At 31.8% G+C, this 22684-nt stretch overlaps 1 protein-coding gene across 1 annotated transcript in view; it reads left to right on the top strand.

The window, feature by feature from the left end:
• LOC137408752 (putative acyl-CoA synthetase YngI) overlaps nt 1-22684 on the top strand; it is a 62609-nt gene that overhangs the window by 8553 nt on the left and 31372 nt on the right. The window contains exons 4-8 of the mRNA XM_068095337.1: nt 2020-2200; nt 12700-12786; nt 14319-14485; nt 15615-15780; nt 18521-18634. Of these exons, the coding sequence (XP_067951438.1) occupies nt 2020-2200; nt 12700-12786; nt 14319-14485; nt 15615-15780; nt 18521-18634 (715 nt within the window). The remainder of the gene's footprint in view (nt 1-2019; nt 2201-12699; nt 12787-14318; nt 14486-15614; nt 15781-18520; nt 18635-22684) is intronic.

The following is a 22684-nucleotide window of genomic DNA, read 5'->3' as shown; positions in this document are numbered from 1 at the left end:
CAATCAAACATTAAAATTGTTTGATTGAATTCATTTGTTTCTGATTGGTTGAGTAATTGCTATCAAATATCACTGAAAGTGGCCACTAGAAGATACATTAGCTTCAATTTTATGGTTGTATGCAAATTCCTGGTTTTTCTTTTAACTTTTGTTTCTGGCATATTATAGAAAAAGTTCAAGAGATGCTTTTGTGGGCCACATATAGATTATTCAAATTTTATTAAAAAATCAAACACCATTCTGATTTAATATACTCAACTCTTAGAGTCAAGTGTTTTCTTTTCAACTTCAGTGCCTTGGAACAATACAGGCATACACGCATATATATATATATATATATATGTATATACATTTATATATTTCTACGACCAAACACGAGCGAAGCGAGTGTTTGGGAGCTTTATGATAAATGCATAGGTGCACACAAGTTACGAAAATTATTCATTAAGGCTGTACCCAAACCCTTGTACCGAAATTTCATTTCATCAACAAATTTAACCATTTTTGTTTGAAAGCATTTAAATATAATAACGATACAAAACAAATATAATCCTATTTAAATATGTTACCAAATTTTTGAAAAGTGTAGACAATATCCCAAAACTTACCCATCTGATCGAGTAATACATAACTAGACAGATTAATTTGGCCTAAAATCGCCATTAAAACCTGACAAGCCTTTTTTAATCAAAATTAAGACCGGCCAACGAAATGCCGATAAAGCCGTGCGACAGAGAGTAGAACCATTTAGTCGTGCACATTTCACACAAAAAAATGTGCACATTTCACTAGTCTATCGTTCATTAACATTGTCTATAACATGGTCTGTGAGAAGCTTTTTTGGATGTTTATTTTCAATGAACTTAGTAAGGTTGTCATATCAACTTATAGCTTCCTTGATTTCTGTCAATGTAGGATTTTCTGTCCCTTCAACTTCCTCGCCACCAGTAAATTTTTGCTCCTCTTGAATGCTGATCCTGTGCATGGCCTCCAACTCCTTCAAGTCATCAGTTATAAGCTCATCCCTGTGCTTGCTTTGATAATTTTTTTGTTTTTAATAATATTTAAAATTGTTGATTGGTTGTGACCATATTCTTTGGCAATATTAACAATACGGGCGCCTTCTTCATATTTATTTGTGATCTCCAACTTTGTTTTCTTGAAAATCTTTTTTCCTGTATTGTAGGCCTAACGTTTGTTTGGTCTCCAATTCTATAGCTAATGAACTTAAATATAGATATTTCTAGTTATATACGTATGCTGAATAAGTGTTTATAGTAATTATGAGTATAACACTAAAAATGAATATTTGCTGTAGCTTGTATACTTTTCACAAGTTATCTTACGTAGAATGCTGACCTGAGAGAAATCGGTCATTGTGTCTCTTCTAAATATTATGAAAATATTTTCGGCGATTGGAATTTTGACATTTTTGTTATTTTGATGCACGTAATAAGCACACCGACTACCAAATTTGAACTCAAGCAAAAATTTTCTTGATTTTGTATGGTGAAATAAAATTTGTATAGTGAGCTGAAACCATCCCCATGTTCAACTTCGTAAGGCGAAAAAATTGTATATCAGGGTAATCATATCCTGAGGGTGCACTGTATTAATTATTAAGTTTTTAGTACAACTTAACCTTGACTTATGGTCTCCTTCATATAAAAGGTTTTTGACGCACCTTGGCCAAAAGTTTATTTCAACACATAATTATGTTATGTTAAAAAGGAAAAAGTTGGTTAAAGCTAAAAATTAAACAAAAAATTAAAAGTAAGTAAATTAGGTTAATCTAAAGTTTTAAAGTTTGAGTAAAAGTCTATCTTGGCTCTACTTACTGCTGACCCTACGCATTTGCTTCTGTGTTTTTTCAAGATGTGCCATGGTTTTGGCTTACAAATTAAATATCTCTTAATATATCAAACTAGACATACAAAGTAATTATATCTTTGTATTTCAGAATTTTACTGTACATAATTGCACCTTAAGCAACAATTGCTGCTAAGTATGATTTTTTAGACTTCCCTTCATAGAACATATATTCTATGACAATTCCCACAATGACAGGGCACCTGCGCACAAGTGTCTAAACCCTCTCAGTCAGCTTACAGAGATAGGAAAGTCTGTATCAGATAAACAACTTGAGGAAGCAAAAAAGTCAGTCAAACCAGAATATCGACTCCATCATCTCTTTTCCTCAGTAAGTAATGACTTCTAGTTATTCAGCAAAAATTGGCTTTTTTTTAGAATTAAAACAAGAGTTCAGTCATATTTTTACCACTTTCATTATGACTGATCAGTTAGTCATGATGATATAGGAAGGTGCAAGCTTATAAATAGACAGATATGAGCTTGATTACCATTTTTTAATCTGTTTCAAAGCAGTTTAAACCATTGGAAAAAACCCATAAAATCAAGAATAGTAAAATGAAAGTATGTGTGTTAAAAGAAAAAAGCTTTTTGCATAACTCTATTTTATAATTTGGATTATCAAGGTTTTGGTGTCTGGTATAAGGTGTATTGTATTTTCTGGAGAAAGAGAAACGTAATGGATAATCAGACAGATTAGAGATACGGTTTGAGTATTTGAATATCAAGTATATTTTAATTATTTTTTATTATTTTAATATATTTTGTTATATACTTTTATAAGCAAATATCTAATAACACATTTAGCTTGTCAGCATTACGGACATTTATGCAATCTCATCTACTTTACCATGTTTTAATTCTTTTACTATGGAGTATTTCTTCTTTTTTTACAGAATAACTGTTTGCTAAAGACCTTTTCCTAATGTTTACCCAGTAGTTTTGCAATAAAAACTAGAAATTTTGCCATAAAGCTTCAAATAAAAAATTATCTAAAATTAATAGAAATTCGGCTCAAAAATTAATGCATATAAAATACAAAAGTCATTGTTTAATATCTGTTTTTAGTTCAGTAAGTCTGGTTTCAAAAGGAAAATGCTGTTACATTCACAATGTGACTAAAAGACTGACCTTGTCCTCTAGTGTAGAAACATTGTCATCATATACATGTATATCTAATGTCAAATGTTGAAGAGACCCATTACTGTTAGTTTCAGAAATACGGTTAAGTAACTGCTTCTACATTTTACTTTCATCTCCGCAAAACCAAAAATTTAAGAAAATTGGAGACAGCGATTTCTGAATGAAAAAAAAACTAACTGCTTTACTTGTTATGGCAAAATAATAACAGTAATAGTAACACATTATCTAAAGTTTATTGCTGGAAAATTGTGGTTAAATTTATTAAATCTCTGATCTGTGATTAGTGTTGTGTTTTTACTCGTATAGTCAACAGTATACATGTAAGTGAGTATACATGTATATTATGAGTATTTGAGTATTACATATATTATATGACTAGAAATTCCACTGTCATACAGCCCACGACCAAAGTGATATTAGAAAAGAAAAAGGGTACTGATGGTTGAGAAATGCAATATTAGCAATCAAATAGGATAACTGCAATGGTAGCTGTAATGTACTGGGTGTGGGTGCTATTATATACAACAAATAGCAATAATGAAAAGAAAAGATTATATGTTTATATCTCTCCTCCTGCAAAAAGAGAAATGCAATATTGGCCAATATTAGAAGTAGAATGCACTGATATTATTAGAATAACCAATATTATTAATATAGTAATAATATAAAACCAATGCACAATTTTGTTTACATTTCAAAACGTCATTGCTAACAATATCACGAAGTTGTGATATTTATATAGATTTTTAGAAAATCTGTACTACGTAGTCATTGTTCTGTAGTCATCCAAACTTATAATTAATTATTGTAATAATCTCATAAGAACCGTTAAAAGAATGTCATCGTCATTTACTTACACTGCGTTGGACATCAGTTAGAATACGAAAGTACTCAAATGTGTCAGCAAATGAAAATGGAAATATAGAAATCGGCAAAAATGAAACGATTTCTGTACTCCTATGTTAATTGATGAAACTTTCGGCAATTCGACAAAGCTATAGACTGGTGAAAAGTGCACGTTATTTTTTTGTGAAATGCGCAAGACTTAATCGTTCTATTCTCTGTCGCTCAGCGTTTCAATTTCCGGTCTTAACTTTTATAAAAGTGAGGCTTAGCAAGTTTTAATAACGATTTTCGTCCTAATAAATCTGTCTATTTGTGTATAATCCGATCAGATGGGTAAGTTTTAAGAAAATTTTTATAGTTTACAAAGACTTGGTAACATATTTAAATTGGCTTAAATGTGTTTTGTATGGTTATTATACTTTAACTAATCTACAAAACGATGGTTAAATTTGTTGATAAAATTTTCAAACAAGGGTTCGTCTCATTGTTGATGAATAATTTTCGTAAGTTGTGTGCACATGCATTTATCATAAAAACTCCCTAACTTCGTTTCCGCTCATTTGGTCGTGGGATTATGAGTATTACATATATTATATAAATATGAGTATTACATATATTATATTATTATGAGTATTACATAGATTATAGTATATGTTCAATGTATACATGTATACATTGAACAACTTTCTCTAGTAAGAGTTAAAAAGGAACTTTGATATCAAACCTCTCAATAGTAAAAACAAATAACACTTAGCGAACATTGTCATAGCAAGTGAGCTTGACAAGTACAGTCAAGTATCTTTATCTATATATATTGTTGAGTTTATAAATCAACAATGTGACCTATTTAATTTGCTCTATGGCCAGAAATCATAGTATTGCTTTTTAATTAAGACTGTTGGTTGTTGTGCATAGCAAAAAACAAATAAAATATATAAAATAATATAAAAAAACTTAGGTTAAATTGCATGTAAAAGCTAAATTAACAAAAAAAGTTTGGTACTGTTATGCTACATGATGGAAATTGGAACAGCAATGCATGGTCAAGGATGCATAGGTTTGAAGTTTGATGTGAACAAGAAAATGTGGTGTAATTTGATCTAGCTCAAACGAGATGAAATTGAAGTTTATATCTTTGAATATATATATTTTGTTTATGTATCTATTTTTCATGTTCATTACATGGTTTGAAAAACTTTGAATGTCGTACTTTGAAAAAGATTTTGAGTTCAAAATGAAAGTTTGCTCAAATTTCAAACCATAATTGGTTTGAATAAAAAAAAGGGAATAAAAGGTTAAGTTTATTGTAATGTGTGTAATGTTCAGTTTATGCTGTGAAGTGATGAACAGCAAAAAAGTATTTGTTTAAAAACGGGTTTAATATAATGTATATATGTATTTAATAATGTTAGAAATGTGATATATATGTATAAATGTAATTATATATGTATATTCATAGATATATATTTATATATCTACATCTCAAAGCTTGTGTATATGTGTCTGCGTTTGTCCAGCTATAGCTATTAATATCTTGGAATGATTAATTTGTATCGCAATAGATTCGATTTCGAGCCCTCCGGTTTGCCAAGCTGATGCCTTATCTATTCAGCCACACAAACTTGATGAACTCATTAGGCGATCTATGTTTCAATACTGGAGCGAATACGCTACCTCTCTTTTTGACACCACAGTGTGAAGGCGTAATGACATGAAAAGTGGTAGCTCTTATTAGTAAGCTTACTCAAATTATTCAATGGAAACGTGCCAGGCTAATAGCAAGTGGCAGGCAACTCTCATTACCTTTCAACGTTTATAAGCTGAGTTTTAATACCTGGGCAATGCCGGGTAGCACAGCTAGTATATGTATATTTATGAATAAACATATATATATATATATATATATATATATACATATATATACATATATATATATATACATATATATAAATATATAAAAATGGAACTTCACTCTATGAATTAAGAAAATTTTTAATAATAGTTTCATGTGGTACAATGAGTATCACACTCGTCAGATAAAATGTATAAAATGAATCTCATACACCAGTAATATGCTGTTATACAGAGTTAGATAAGCTGATAATTGAGTGGGTATGGAAGCCAAAAGCCAAGTAGTTAAGATATACAATTGCGTAGCAAGAACTTAGATGAATGTCTGCATGATGACAATAGCTCATTACGTTTATTAAGAGTGCCTAGTGATGGTCTGTAAATAATAAAGAATTTCTCCCATAAGCATAAGTTGCACTTGTTGCATATGATGTAGCATATGACTTGTAGCATTACATTTTAATACAGCAAGCCCATTTTGGCACATTCTTTACAGCTTTTTATTTGAGTCCAACTGCGTCTGATGAGTGCATCGTATGATGGCTGATTGCGGCCATTTGAAACCGGGGCTTCGCTACGTGAGATTATGAAAACCTCACCCGCAGTTTTTTTAATCTCGGAGTCGCGAACCCGCGGTTTTAAATGGCTGCAATCAGCCACGGATCTAAAAAAGATAACTGATCTGTGAGTTTCTAGGCTGCAGTTCCTAACTCGGTAGCGGATTGTACACAGAAATAAATTTTGGCGCCTACAATATAATTGCATGTTGACAAGGCCGTTTCTGCGGGAACTGCAAAACTGCTAATGCTACTTGTACTGTGTAGTTGCGTAGGCTGTTGTTGTAAATGTTTTTTAGTATATTCTTGAATAGGGCTTTTACAATGGTTGTAGTGCCATAAACTAATATGTATGTACTGCTTTACAAAACAGTTATTTTATATGACTACAGCTGGTTTTAGCTTGCCTACAAAACAGTGATACTTTTTCTTCTAATTGCAATACAAGTAAGTACCTGACTTAGCAGAAAGTATCAGCCTGACTACAAAACAGTTATATTTCTAACAAATACATGTTACACCCTGACTTGGCAGTATTATCAGCCTAGCTACAAAGCAGTTATTTTATTTGAACTTCATGGACTTGAACAGCAAGTATTAGCTTGGCTACATAAAAGTTTTATGACTTTGTACAAACTAAAGCTTAGAGTTATGAGAAGGTATTATCATTGTATGTTGTATGTAAAAGTTATATATTATTTAGATTTACACAGCATCTCTCAACGAAACATAATATGCACCAAATAGAAAAGCTGTTTAAAAAGTTAAATACACCAAGTTGCAAAATTGTATAAAGAAAAAGTACACACTGAGTACAGCTGAGTACACACTGCCTTGATGCATATTCCACTAATGCAAACAAACTGACTAGAAATACAGGATAGCTAAACTATATAAATGTATGCAACATAAAAATTAATAAAACAGTAGTTACTACTGAATCAGGGCATCAAATTAACGTGACAGGTAATTCTCTATAATAGTCCGGTGTGAACAAACAATAAAATTGTGTTTTAAGACATATTGAAGATATGCCAGTTATCTGCATACATGTGTACATTGGAAAGCATAACAGGAAAACATATTTTTATCTATGCGTAATGGATTTTTCCATACCATAATATATTGCAGTAGGCCTACTGTCACTACTGTAAATACTGTAACTATTGTCATCTTCTGCAGTCAACTTCACACACCATGACTTGTAAGCTTCTAGTACAGCTGGACTCAATCTAATAAGTCGTCGACTAATGACCTGATAGTCAGAGTTACTCTTTTTAAAATAATATAAAATGGTCTCATTTGCTATCTGAATACCATCACACATTCCAGATATATGCTTCTGTCGACAATGTTCATATTCATCGGCTGGTACTATATTAAAAACACCATAGCCAGTATAATGTGTTTTATAGCGCTTCAGGTACTTAATTTTATAATACATCAGCTGGGTATCTAGTGGGACAGCAGGAAATTTTACAGGGTTTTCTGTAAGCTCTTTGCCATTCCAGTTGGTAGCTTCATGATTTTTAGTTTCCGTAAAACACTTTAATTTTCTTTATCTTGTGAATTTTTCCTTGGTTATTACACAAATAAAGAAATAGAAAACATTACAGACTACTTCACAAAGTTTTGATCTAGTTAAGAACATGCATTAAATATATACAAAGCGGGTAATGTCTGAAGATACCAACACTATACTATTTAAAATATATCAGAATAGTATTCTCATGCTCTAGATTGGTGAACACAGTAAAATAAATTTTACGTATTAACATGATATAAATATACAACTTGTTAGCCTGTATGTGGCTTACATCTTCAACCTACCTGCTTCAATAGAGAGCTTGATATCGGCCAATGCTCAACCATCTTCCTAACATAAATAAAGACAACTGGTTAAAAACGAAATTCAATGCAAAAATATTAAAAAGTTGTTAGTTCAGGTTGAGAAAACTAAATCAAATAAGTGAGGTAATATCTTTACATATCTTTACATACAAGATATACAGATGTGCTAAATCTGCTGGAAATAGTTATTGTTTCACATACCTTTATACTTGCCAATAATTCTTTATGGTATCTGGAAGGATTTATAGACATATCACCATCTTTTCTATTTTCTACTTCAAGTGATTCAACATATCGTTGCGCATGCTGAAAATATTGATAAAATTATAAAAATAGAGACTCTTAAAATTATTTTTTGATAAGTTTACAAAAAAATGTGCCAAATATCTAAAAAGTTCAAGATTATTGCATAACCCCCTACAAGAAATCACACTAATTTTGCTAACAAAACATTGTGGTTAACAGTGAAAATTGACCAAATAGGACTAGGTTCCTAGTAATAGTTAATGTGTAGATAAATAATTCAACCAGACGTTGCCTACTGATAATTGTTGAAATATTGAGATCTCTAAGAATGAGAGTGTCACTCGCCTTGATAACATACAGTCCACAGCTTACACAATCTTTCTGTTGCATAGCAGCCATCTCACTATCTGTCACAGCATAATCAGCAAACCTCTCATCAACAGAAACAAGCTTTCTGAAAATATTGTTGCTAACAGTGAGTTTTTAGATTAAACCATTTATGCTAGAATGCAAAGGCTATAACTGTTGCTTTTAGTAAGATTTACTGACAAACCTAGTGAAGCATTTCATGCTCACCTTTTTTCAATGGTCGGTTGTCCTTTATAAGAAAGAGAGTCCATTAAACGAATTTTCTTAAGTTTCCTATCTACCAGCTGCAAACAGAGTACCATATACAACTTATATATATAGGACTATGCAAGCTAATGCAAGTTGCATGTTATATATACACGCAGAGCAAGTATTCCCTTGCCTTAACAAAACATTTATCTTATTCAAGTTACACGCTATATAAAATATGTGCTGTTTTAAATTTTTAAAACAATTATAATAACTATGCACAGCCATGCAACACTAATTGTTCTCAAAATTAGTATCTTGACATAGTCTTTTAGTATAAAAGTGCAATATAACAATACTAACCATTAGGTAGTAGTGACTTCACTCAGAATCATGTCTTGGTACTATAACAATGTCAGCAGGCTGGTCTAATGCGTTAGTGATAATATCATGAATTAGTAGAGCATGAAACTGAAAATAAACATTTGATAAAGGTTTTAAAAAAGTTTAAGAATAATGCAATATGGGAAAATCTTTTCTGCTTCGTTAAACGTTGCATAATAAGTTTATAAAATATATCTTTTGTTGATGTAACAACAATTATGATAAAATTAATCCCATGATGAACTTTTACCACCGATTAAGTGAAATAGAGATATTTTGACAGCATCACATCAAATTTAGATCACAACCTCAGAAAGACATACCTTGATTATTGATTTTGACTTGGAAATCACCAGTTTAATGCCAACATCTACCACCTAAAATAAGTAAAATAAAACCTAAAATTTGGTCCAATATTTAGAAAGAAAATTACAATTAGAAATTTAATAGACTGCACTAAAAGACACTGTTGCAGCACAAACTTTCATCAAGAACATAGTTGCTTATAAACCTCGGATCTGTCTAGGATCTATTTTTAGCAGCGTAACATTTTATTAAGAGCAGTAAACTTTTTTGGTATTTTTTCCATGTTTTTACCACTCTTTTATATACCTTATATTTCTAGTATCTGGAAGAAATCTAGGCATTTCCAGCTATGAGTGCAATTCTACCTCTTAATAATCCAGGGCTAAAATATTTGACATCAAACTTACTGCTTCAGTGAGCCACTGAGTCTCATCCATTAGACTGTCTATGTCAGTTGAAAACAAAGCCATTGGGCCAACCATGAACTGCAATCCTGACTGAAATCTATCATTCTTAGCTGTATTTCTAGGCCTGCTCGTGTTAGAGGATATTAGCCTCTAGGGAACGAGGAGCACATGCACTACAAATCTCATCTCATCCAATACCAAAAAGCTGACCAAACAAATAACTCATTTTGTGTGGTATCTAAAAGAATTGTACTGTATGCAAAACACCAGTAACCATTCTTTAATGCCAGTAATCGTGCTATATTTTCAAGAAGAAGAGTTTTGACTGCAAGCATGCAGCCCAATGCTGGTCCCCAATGCTGCTTGTTTTAGAAATGCAAAGACACAGCAAATATTGCACGCTAGAACAGGATGTCAAACACTGATGTCAAAGGTTTCTCTTAAAAGTTAAACAAAACTATTTTTTTACGTCCGTGTTATTACTGATTATATATAATCACCAACACAGCTACACATTTTTTAAACTGAGTTAGAAGCTGCGGGCTAGAAACTCACCATTTGTTATCTTTTTTAGATCCGTGGCTAATTGCGGCCATTTGAAACCGCGGGTTCACGACTCCGAGATTAAGAAAACCGCGGGCGAGGTTTTCATAATTTTGGGCCGCGAAGCCGCGGTTTCTAAATGGCCGCAATCAGCCACCATAGCATCGCGCAAAACAAATTTGTAGCACATTTACTAAATGTTCACGTTCTTCTTAATATTTTTTTCAAATATTTCTTATACTCCACTAATTATCTTTTGGGTTTTTAGTGTAGAGTTCTCTTTTTATATGCTTTTGCACCTGCTTTTAGTTATTATGTATATATATATATATCTATATATGTATACATACATATATATGTATACATACATATATATGTATACATACTTATATATGTATACATACATACATATGTTTACATACATATATGTGTATATATATATATGTACATGTATATATCTATGAATATACATACATATCTACATACATGTGTATATATGTATATATATACTAGATGAATGTCTGGCATACCTGGGTAATAAAAAAGTTTTTGTTCGGAAAATTTGTTTGACTCCACATACCTATAACAACAGTTACCGTTCTTACTCTCAAACTTGATATCACAAAAAAGTTTTTTGTGCAGCTCGAATAACTTAAAAACAAAAATAAAGCAACAGTAAAGGTTTTTAAAATTTTTTAAACCGCTGTAACTTTTAAATTTTATATAATGGAAAAAGGTGTTTTGTTGAAATATATATATTAGGAGAAAAATAAAACTAACTGTAAGTGTGTTTAAAGGTAACTGTAAAATAATTAGCAAGTCTGTTTTGCCATGACTACAATGAAACATTATTTGGTATACAACTACTTGATTTTAATTCGTTTCAGTGTTGTAGCGAAAACATCATATAGAGTGGTATTATAGAAACCCTTAGTAAATATGTACTTAATGCAAACACCTCTTGATAAAATGATCATAATCAACTTCATTAAAATTAGTAACACAACAATATGTTAATTTTAGTAACTATAATTACTTACAATAACTTTAGTGCATTTTGTGGTTGTGATCTGCAAGAAAATGTAACATTACAATGTAGGCCTACTGCACGCTGTCCGTACCGTGGGAAGCTCTCACCTCCGAGACAGACGTGTACCATAAACTCTGCATCTAACTTGAATGGATTTAGCTTAATAAACACATATTTAAAGGAAATTTTCATTTATATTTTACTGAATTTCAAATTCCACTTAAAATTTTATCATTCATGTGATTGCAAATCTGTTTTTGCCGTAATGAATAACGCTGAATTGAGCTAGCGAGCAGCGCATATCTCTTTCCTGCGTTGTGGGGTATTTTGGCAAATAACATATTAGCATTTTTAAAATTTCATCGTAATCAGTACAACCAACCAAATTTTAATTTTTGAGACAAATGTTTTTTGATATCATATATCACAAAAAACAAATTTGCTTTGGTATGGTGAAGACAAAAAAACATGTTTCATAGTTACATGTAGACAAAAAAATATTTTATAGCAAGGCATCATAACATGTGGGTGCAATGTTTCAAACAATATGCCATTCAGTGTGTGCAATTGAGACCTGGGTATACAGTACATGGTAAGAGCGATAAAATTGTAAGAATTGCACAGCCTTGTGGTTGGATGCGTGATCAGAAAATTGCATTTACATTCTTTGCAAACTCAGATTAAGCACAAAGCGAGATTTTCATTCCAAGATTTTACAAGCTATAACTGGACAGACGGGTAATGACAGACAACAGGCTTTGAGATCAATATATATAGATATATGAATAAACCTTTATCATCATACAGGCATGGTGAAAATTATTTGCCTAGGCATTTCATTGATGGAACCAACCACTTAGACGGTTCTCATTGGTTGATGACCAGTACCAATTTACCAATGAGAAGTGTTTGATGAGTCATTCTCATTAGTAGCCATCTAATAACCCATCTTTCTCAAACTATCACTTGAGAGCAGACCTATGCCTGCCCAAAACAGATCTACCATGATGAACCAACAGCTAAGTACTTTTCATATTATGTGTTATACTATATATGCATAATTATATATAGCTATTGTATATATTGTGTTGGTATTGTTGTGTTGCAGGGAAGTACAGGGAAGCCCAAGTGTATTGCTCACAGTCACTATTCTTTAGCCAATGAACTCTTGCAACTAAGAGCTGAAAATCTTGAGGTACCAACTTAAGAACATCATTGTGCTTTGTAACCTCACTCTACTGTGCAAGCGATATTTTTTTATTAAAAGAGGAGATAACTCTGAATTGATGTTGATCATTTGTGCGTCGGTTTATGCAAGAAGTGCATGGCATATGTTGAATATGAACAAAGACAGTACATGTATTTAAGATTTTGGTAAGCATCTTAAGGAATATTTTTAAGCGGAAGAGAAGTAAAACTTGTAAACTAGCATCATGGCTGTAGAAAGAAGGACCACAGACTAGCAATGTCTCTACCTTTTCTAAGGTCAATTTTCTGTTATTCCAAAGTTTCTTATGACACATAAAACAGATTTTTTCCTTTTTTTTTAATCTAAAAGTTTAAAAATTAAAGTTGAATTTTTTTTATTGCTTTAATAATACACTGTAACCTTTTACATTCACTTTGTTTAAGACAAAATTTGGCATTCTTTTGAGGCGGCCATTGTAGATTGTCAAAATTTCAGTTGAAAATTGCTAAAGGTGGAAGACAAGTCTGAGAATAGTAACACACAAAGAATGAACACACAACTCCAAATTATGTTTAAGAGCTTTGATAACCTAAATTAACCCTTTATGAACCTGAAAAAGTTTATGCTATCAATACTCATCAAGTATTACATTAAATGATTGCAAACCTATTATTATTACATAAAATTATTTATATTTTTATTAAAACTATATATCTACTTCTGTAGCTCCTAAGTTTGTTTTTAATGCTTGATGGTGGCTAACAGCCTATTTAATTAATCAAATTAACACATTTAAAAATTTTAGACTAATGGGTGGGACTGTATAAGTGCGAAACAGGCACTACAAAGGTCGATAATGGGTTTGACAGTCTTTGTGTGTTGAAAAAATCAACTCTTGACTGTGTCAAGTACTTTGGATGTTTTCTTTTAGGAAAAAAATTATATATATTTCTCAATTACTAAATCAATCAAGTTAAACAAAATTAATCCTTTTTGCACTAATTAGTAATTGTTTGTTTAAGCCTATAATAAGTTATATTATAAAAGATATATTGAGATTAGTTAAATTTGTCTTGAGTATTTGACATGATTACTCACTGTACTCAAGTTTTCACTCAGATGTTAATAAAGCTCTATGTCGTGATTGGTCGCATTTTTTCCTAGAATTGGTTGAACTTAATTCATTTTGTGCCATTGTGGAAATGTCACTTAAAAATCATTTTATAACCACTATTGACAGGGGTGACAGAATTGGTAGGTTTATACTCCGGTGTATAACACCCTGAGCTCTTGTTCCACCAGTAGAAGATCAACACACACTACTTAAAAATACTTTTGTAAAAAAGCTACATCTATGTTTCATGTACCGTCTCAACTAAATTTATTTTTAGAAACAATTTTAGTGTATAGTAGATTGAACTGCTGTTAACCGAAATATTTATGACAGACGCATGTATTTATTTTTGTGGATAAATGTTTATGACAGACAAATATATCTTATGTCATTGGAAGAGTTTAAAACTTGAAATTCATTGCAGCCGATGCTGACGATGAACCCAAACACTGATGAGCTGATAAGTTACTCTTGCGCAGCATGGGTGCTCGCAGGTAAAGTCTCCAAGTGTGTCTTCATACCAGACATCAGAGAGGATGTTCCTCTCAGTGAGACTGGCAAAGTTCTCACTCAGAGCGTTATTGATGAAGGGTGAGTCATTTAGAAAACAACCTGGCATACTAGTTCATGTATACCGAAAACATTACTTGGACAGATTCTCTTTGCCATGGAGAGCTCAAAGTCACACATAGACTGACGTCTTTCATTTTTTGAAGTACCAAAAAAAAATTCTGCATCAATCATCAAGGCATCAATATTTACTTGAAAAAATAATTGAATCAAAGACAGACAGCAATCCTTGTTGCTGGTTTTGATCAAAGCTGCAGGGCCATTCAATATAGAAACGTCTGGCTGAAAAAGTGATGAGCATTGCCCGTTTCATTTTTGTGTAAAACCAGGCTTTGCGTAATTAAGAAAATATCAGTTTAACATTGTCAATCAATGGTGACAATCTAAAAAGTGATGTGAAGAAACCACTAGAATATTTAGAAATCTGCATTGTATGAGACTATTTTACAAAAAGGATTTGGAGTTTTTAAATAGTCTAGTAAAAAAATAAGAATATAAACCTTAATTAGCATTTGCCGAAGCAATACTAACCAGCATGAGACAAATAAAGATTATTAAATTTCATTTATGATGTTCTTTCTTTTTTGGCATGTGATGAAAATACCGCACACCAAAAAGAATGGTTGATGGTCACTAATGCCAATAAAAATTTATAAATACATGAGTCATTTACGTCCTTCTAAACTCTCCAGGTATGGCGTGTTGCTGCATAGCAGTGCTTCATTTTAAGAAGTAGATTGACGAATGTAAAAGTAAAAAGAAGGAATGTGGCACGAGTTGTGTTAAAAGATTAACACTAGCATCGCTTCACCCGTAAAAGAGTTAATGTATCTTCTCAAAATTCTAATCAGCTAGTTGAAAAATACAACATCACTCTCTATTTAAATGTCACCTGTAGTAAAATGTCACTATAAGGAAAGGGTTGCAAAATAGAGCGCCATGGTGCTCAAATAGAGGTTTTACAGTATGTTGAGTTATTTCTATTATTCTAAAATCTTCAGGTATGGCATCTTGCCACCTGGCAGAGTTTCGTGTTGGGAAGTGGATTGGCAAGTAAGAAAGTTGAAAGTAGCATTGTAGTACAAGCTGTTTGAAGATTTCACAGCTACAAAAATTATAAAAAACAATATTCTTTTTTATTCTGTTGCAGAGTTCAGTACTTGATGATTCCAGGCTCAGTCAGTACCATGATCAGAAACTGCATTCTAAATGATAAAGTTGACTTTCCATCAATAAAGCTTTTCCTAAACGGGTCACAGATTGTTTCTAGAGGCTTCAAAGAGAACTTGAAGAAATGCTTTCACGGAATGGCCTTTGTAAGAAAAGAAATATGTTTATTCTTACACTATTTGCTCCTCACTGCCTAATCATTCCTGTTCACTAAATACACTGTAGCTGCAATTGAATCAAACTTTGAAAAAATTGCTTGAAGCTTATGTAAAATACTATAAAGTGTTTTTAGGCTAATAACCTCAATTTTTTGATTCACTATTCATTATTCAAACATGATAACATTTTCGTGAATACTATCGTAAACAAAGCTTCTATACTATTTACTAACCAATTGCATTGTATATGGTCAGATGATTAGAAAATAAGCGACAGCATTCAAATTAAATTCAGAATACCCAATTATACACATTATTTAAACTATGACGTACTAAGTATTAAAATTGTGGTTTGCTGTATGCAATTGTCTTTACTTAGAAAAGTTTTTAACTAAGAACTGCGCCAAGTTACTGGAGCAGTGAGCTATTTCTAACTAACTGCTCTAACAAGCATCATCAGATCATTTTTTGCATGCATTTATCTATCAATCTTGATCTTAAAAAATCTTTTTTTGCGCTGTCTAGCGCATGACTGTATATGGTAATTGTACAAAATTCAACTCTAGCTTTTTGACTAAATCTACTGTTTGGTCAACACAGTTTCAACAAAAGCTTTGCATACTATCACACCGGCTTCTCTCAGAAGCCTATGGTAAATGTAAAAGTGCTGGGTCATATTTCATTAGAAATATTAGGATATCAATATGTAAATGGTAAAATTTCTAGCAACCACAAGCAGAGAATTGTGCCATACATTGTGCCATAGAATTGTACACATATTTATAGATGCATATATAATTATATATACATGAATATTTATATATTTTTTAATGTTCGCACATATACGAGTATATACATGTATATATATATATATGCTAGATGAATGCTCGGCGTTTAACAGTTAATACGTTAATGATTTAGGCTGGTCTAAAGTTTTACTCTAAAAACAGCTAGGAAGCTAGCTTGACATTAAGTGTTAAGCGTAATGACATTATGCGTAATAAGGTCAGTTGTTTAAATTTCGACATTGCTTAGAGCCCGTATATCTTTGTACTCATAATATTCTCATCTCTCACAGCACTATTTCACTTGAAGTTATAAATTTAACTTACTTCTACCTAAATCATCTTCCGCTGCTGGTCAAAAAAGAACAATTTATCAAGAAGCTGTTTTATGGAAAACTCTGCTTATTTCTATTCACAGTATACAAAACACGTTAGGTTTTAAAAGGAGCTTAAGGGCATGGTGATTGGGATAGTTTTTTTAGTTATAATGCTTAATTAATTTTTGTCCGTAATCTGCCACCTAGGTCCGCGCTAAATATTAGCTTTTGCTATTGCGCACATGGCCTCATCATCACCTTCTCTGGATGTTCGTTTTCTAGTTTTCATTTCTTTTGTATATATTAATATATTATTGATGAAATAAAGCAAACAAACGCGTGATGAGATTGAGTGTAATGACCTAAGGCGAATAACGTTACACGTAATGAAATTACGCATAATGAGGTTAAGCGTTATGACATTATGGATAGTGTTGTTATACCTAATGATGTTATGCATAATGACCTAACGCGTAATCATGTTACGGGTAATGTTACGGGTAAGCGTAACGTGATTGTAAAACTTCTAAAACTTCATTGCTACAACTGGACAGTATATATATATATATATATATATATATATATATATATATATATATATATATATATAATAGATAAGTGGTCAGGCCTACTGCTAACAGCACTCTTCGCTCTAAAAAGTGCGGAGTGTTATAACTAACTAGAGTGTGGAATAGGTTAATTTTACTTATCTTTTTTCCAGATTGATGTTTTACTCTGGGGTCATATATATGTATATACATATATATATATATATATATATATATACACATATATACATATATATATACATATGTATACATATGTATACATATATATATATATACTATTATTTTTAGATTTTTATAGGTACGCTTACATATAAAAAACTATTGTTATTTTTAGTGTATACGTTTATCGATGGTTGTTTGTTTATGCAAACATGGTGTCAGGGTGGCCTAGTGGTTGCGTCTGTGACCATGAAGCATGGAGTTGGTGGTTTGAGCCCTACTTAATGCTGATCTGATAAAAAGCTCCCAGCAAGCTTTCAACCCTAAATTGCTGGGTCTTTTGAATCTAGACCATAACTTAGAGTCCCCGTGTACCACATGACAATGTGGGCACAGTAAATATCCACCTCTGTCCTTTGCACATTGGGCAAGTGAAATGGCTACCTGGCTCTGTCAGACTGGAGTGTTGTAAAGGCATCCTTTCATATTAATATGACAGTTCTAAAAAAAGCCCTTGATAAGTGTTAGAACCACCCAAGGTAGCCTATAAAATAGTCCGGTCGGTGTATTTCTATACTAAAACAAGAGAACACTACCAAGCATTGTCTACATGGCAGACGCATGCTGTTACTTTACTTGTATGTATACGCTGTTGGTACATGAGCACTAAAATTTGTGTAAATAACATGAACCTATCACATATGAAATTGTTAAAATTCAATATGATATGAATGAACTAGAAACAACTTGGCAACCGCATTGAAAAAAATAATACAAACTGTAACATTAAAAAACTCAAAGTGAGGATATTAGTTTTAAAAACTGAGTTGATTTATCAAAAACATTTTTAGGATGTGTAAATCAGGAATTAAAGGCGTTCACTATTTTTTACTTCTAGACTGACTATGGAATGACAGAGACTTTTTTTATCGCTACGTCATCAGTCAATGACACGGAGGAAGATGAAGAAGCCCGTATGCAAGCCAGACTTGTGGTAAAGCCCAACACGCAAGTATGTAATATACAATATTAATTGCAACACTAAAAGTGAAGTTCATTGCTTATTGGTATAAACTATTCTACAGAAGGAAACAGCTCTTTGCTTCATATCAAGTTTACGTTTCAACTTACAATATCTTTATATTTATATATACTACAATCTCCATAAAATGTTTATTAGAAATTTAAAAATATGTCCAACAAAATATTTACATTGTCATATTAAAGGTGTGAATGCGCATGCAAGTTTTATAATCACGTATGCTCTGTAGCAAGCTAGAAGTCGTACTAGAGTACCAGATTTTTAAATGTTTACTTTCTTTTATAAAAAATATTAAAAATCCTTAATGCTTGCATTGGTTGCTTTCTAGACCATGAAGGTAGATACAAACTGTTGCATTATAAATGCTCTGAGGCTGTACAAAAAATGTTTTGACATTGTCAGGAAACCCATAAAATAATGTAGATATGCTTTTTCCAAGCATATATATGAACGTATTTTTGATGCAACGGTTTAAATGGCACGCTAAGCCATGCCCAAAAATAATTATGTATGTAGCAAGAGAGATATTGTTGCATTCTACTTTAAGTTGAATGTCTAGTGTGCTGGCATTATATATATATATATATATATATATATATATATATATATATATATATATATATATATATATATATATATATCAAACATGTAATATATGAATATATATAGCAAACATGTAATACATATATATATATATATATATATATATATATATATATATATATATATATATATATATATACTCATGCTACAGACAGTACTGTTTCGGCTATTGAAGCCTCATCAGTGCAGCTCAGAGCTTAGGCAGGGGACACAAATCCCATTACCAATGAGAGTTGACTTCCTGCCACGAAACAACTAAGTTGCCTCGCAGACTTTAAGAAAGTCAATGTGCTGGCACCAGAGTGCTCAAATCACAAAAGTGATGAGCTTTGCACAAAGGCTAATAGTGCCGCACCTCTCACAGAGTGCTCAACCAAACCGAAGTAAGGGAGCATATACTCATGCTACAGACAGTACTGTTTCGGCTATTGAAGCCTCATCAGTGCAGCTCAGAGCTTAGGCAAGGGACACAAATCCCATTACCAATGAGAGTTGACTTCCTGCCACGAAACAACTAAGTTGCCTCGCAGACTTTAAGAAAGTCAATGTGCTATATACATACAATATTTGTATGTATATATATATATATATATATATATATATATATATATACCCATATTTCCGAGTTAGGAGTTGAATAAATATATACCAGTTAGGAGGTTGCGGAATATAAGGGATTAGGAGTTAACGCAAATATATATGGGTAAGCCTCCTATATGGTCTAATTTATCTACATTGTAGATATATATATATTTATTCACCTCCTAATTATTATATATTTTTATGGAAATTTTAGGAGAATACGGTATCATACAATATATATTTATCGCCTTATCATACTTTGTACATATGCATACTAGAAAAACTGTCAAAACTTGGAGAATGTCTAGATGGTTGTTGTAAATTACATATCAATTTGAAGGTAAAATAATTCATACCTCAATGAGTAAGCAAAAATAATGATTACCAGTTATCAGATTGCTACAAATTACACATAAATTAGAATGTTACCATTGTAACTTATGTAATAGTTACAATGGAAACATTACATAGCATGGCATAGCTTACCTTTAGTAAGATGCCGTAACTTATATCATTTAGGAGTTTGCTATAACTTGTTTCTTTTAGAAGCCGCTCTGATTTACATATAATAAAGTATGTTGCTATAACTTATAGATCATTTGAGAAATTGATATAATTTGAATTTCACATAGTTGGTAGCAATTATCTATATATCAGTTAGGAGGCTGCTATGGATTATATATTAATTAGGAGGCAGCTGATATTTATATATCATTTAGGAGGTTGCTATAACTTACATATCATTGCAGAGACTGCTATAAGTTACATATAATTTAGGATGATGCTATCACTTATAGATCACCTAAGACCTTGCTATATTTTGAATTTTCCATAGTTGATAGCTATTATTTATATATCAGTTAGGAGGCTGCTATGGATTATATATTAATTAGGAGGCTGCTGATTTTTATATATCATTTAGGAGGTTGCTATAACTTACATATCATTGCAGAGGCTGGTATGAGTTTCATATAATTTAGGATGATGCTATCACTTATAGATCACCTAAGACCTTGCTATATTTTGAATTTTCCATCGTTGATAGCTATTATTTCTATATCAGCTAGGAGACTGCTATGAATTACATATTAATTAGGAGGCTGCTGATATTTATATATCATTTAGGAGGTTGCTATAACTTACATATCATTGCAGAGGCTGCGATGAGTTACATATAATTTCGGATGATGCTATCACTTATAGATCACCTAAGACCTTGCTATAATTTGAATTTTCCATAGTTGATAGCTATTATTTATATATCAGTTAGGAGGCTGCTATGAATTATATATTAATTAGGAGGCTGCTGATATTTATATATTGTTTAGGAGGTTGCTAGAACTTACATATCATTGCAGATGCTGCTATGAGTTACATATAATTTAGGATGTTGCTATCACTTATAGATCACCTAAGACCTTGCTATAATTTGAATTTTCCATAGTTGATAGCAATTATTTATATATCAGTTAGTAGGCTGCTATGAATTATATATTAATTAGGAGGCTGCTGCTATTTATATATCATTTAGGAGGTTGCTTTAACTTACATATTATTGCAGAGGTTGCTATGGGTTACATATAATTTAGGATGTTGCTATGACTTATAGATCACCTAAGACCTTGCTATAATTTGAATTTTCCATAGTTGATAGCAGCTATTTATATATCAGTTAGTAGGCTGCTCTGAATTATAAATTAATTAGGAGGCTGCTGATATATATATCATTTAGGAGGTTGCTATAACTTACATATCATTGCAGAGGCTGGTATGAGTTACATATGATTTAGGATGATGCTGTCACTTATAGATCACCTAAGACCTTGCTATAATTTGAATTTTCCATAGTTGATAGCTATTATTTATATATCCGTTAGGAGGCTGCTATGGATTATATATTAATTAGGAGGCTGCTGATATTTATATATCATTTAGGAGGTTGCTATATCTTACATATCATTGCAGAGGTTGCTATGAGTTACATAGAATTTAGGATGTTGCTATGACTTATAGATCACATAAGAGTTTACTACAATTTGAATTTCATATAGTTGGTAGCTACTATTTATATATCAGTTAGGAGGCTGCAATGAATTATATATTACTTAGAAAGCTGGTGCCATTTATATATCATTTAAGAGGTTGCTATAACTCACATATCATTGCAGAGGTGCCATGTGTTACACATAATTTGGGATGTTGCTATCACTTATAGATCAACTAAGAGTCTGCTATAATTTGAATTTCATATAGTTGGTAGCTACAGTACTATTTATATATCAGTTAAGAGGCTGCTATGAATTATATATTAATTAGGAGGCTGCTGCTATTCATATATCAATTAGGAGGTTGCTATAACTTACATATCATTGCAGAGGCTGCTATGGGTTACATATAATTTAGGATGTTGCTATCACTTATAGATCACCTAAGACCTTGCTATAATTTGAATTTTCCATCGTTGATAGATATTATCTATATATCATTTAGTAGGCTGCAATGAATTATATATAAATTAGGAGGCTGCTGCCATTTTTACATCATTTAGGAGGTTGCGATAACTTACATATCATTGCAGAGGTTGCTATGAGTTACATAGAATTTAGGATGCTGCTATGACTTATAGATCACATAAGAGTTTACTATAATTTGAATTTCATATAGTTGGTAGCTACTATTTATATATCAGTTAGGAGGCTGCAATGAATTATATATTAATTAGGAGGCTGCTGCTATTTATATATCATTTAAGAGGTTTGTATAACTTACATATCATTGCAGAGGCTGCTATGGGTTACATATGATTTAGGATGCTGCTATCACTTATAGATCGCC

Source organism: Watersipora subatra, chromosome 11, assembly GCF_963576615.1.
Source record: "Watersipora subatra chromosome 11, tzWatSuba1.1, whole genome shotgun sequence".
Classification (NCBI taxonomy): domain Eukaryota; kingdom Metazoa; phylum Bryozoa; class Gymnolaemata; order Cheilostomatida; family Watersiporidae; genus Watersipora; species Watersipora subatra.
This window is presented reverse-complemented; position numbering and strand designations above follow the sequence as displayed.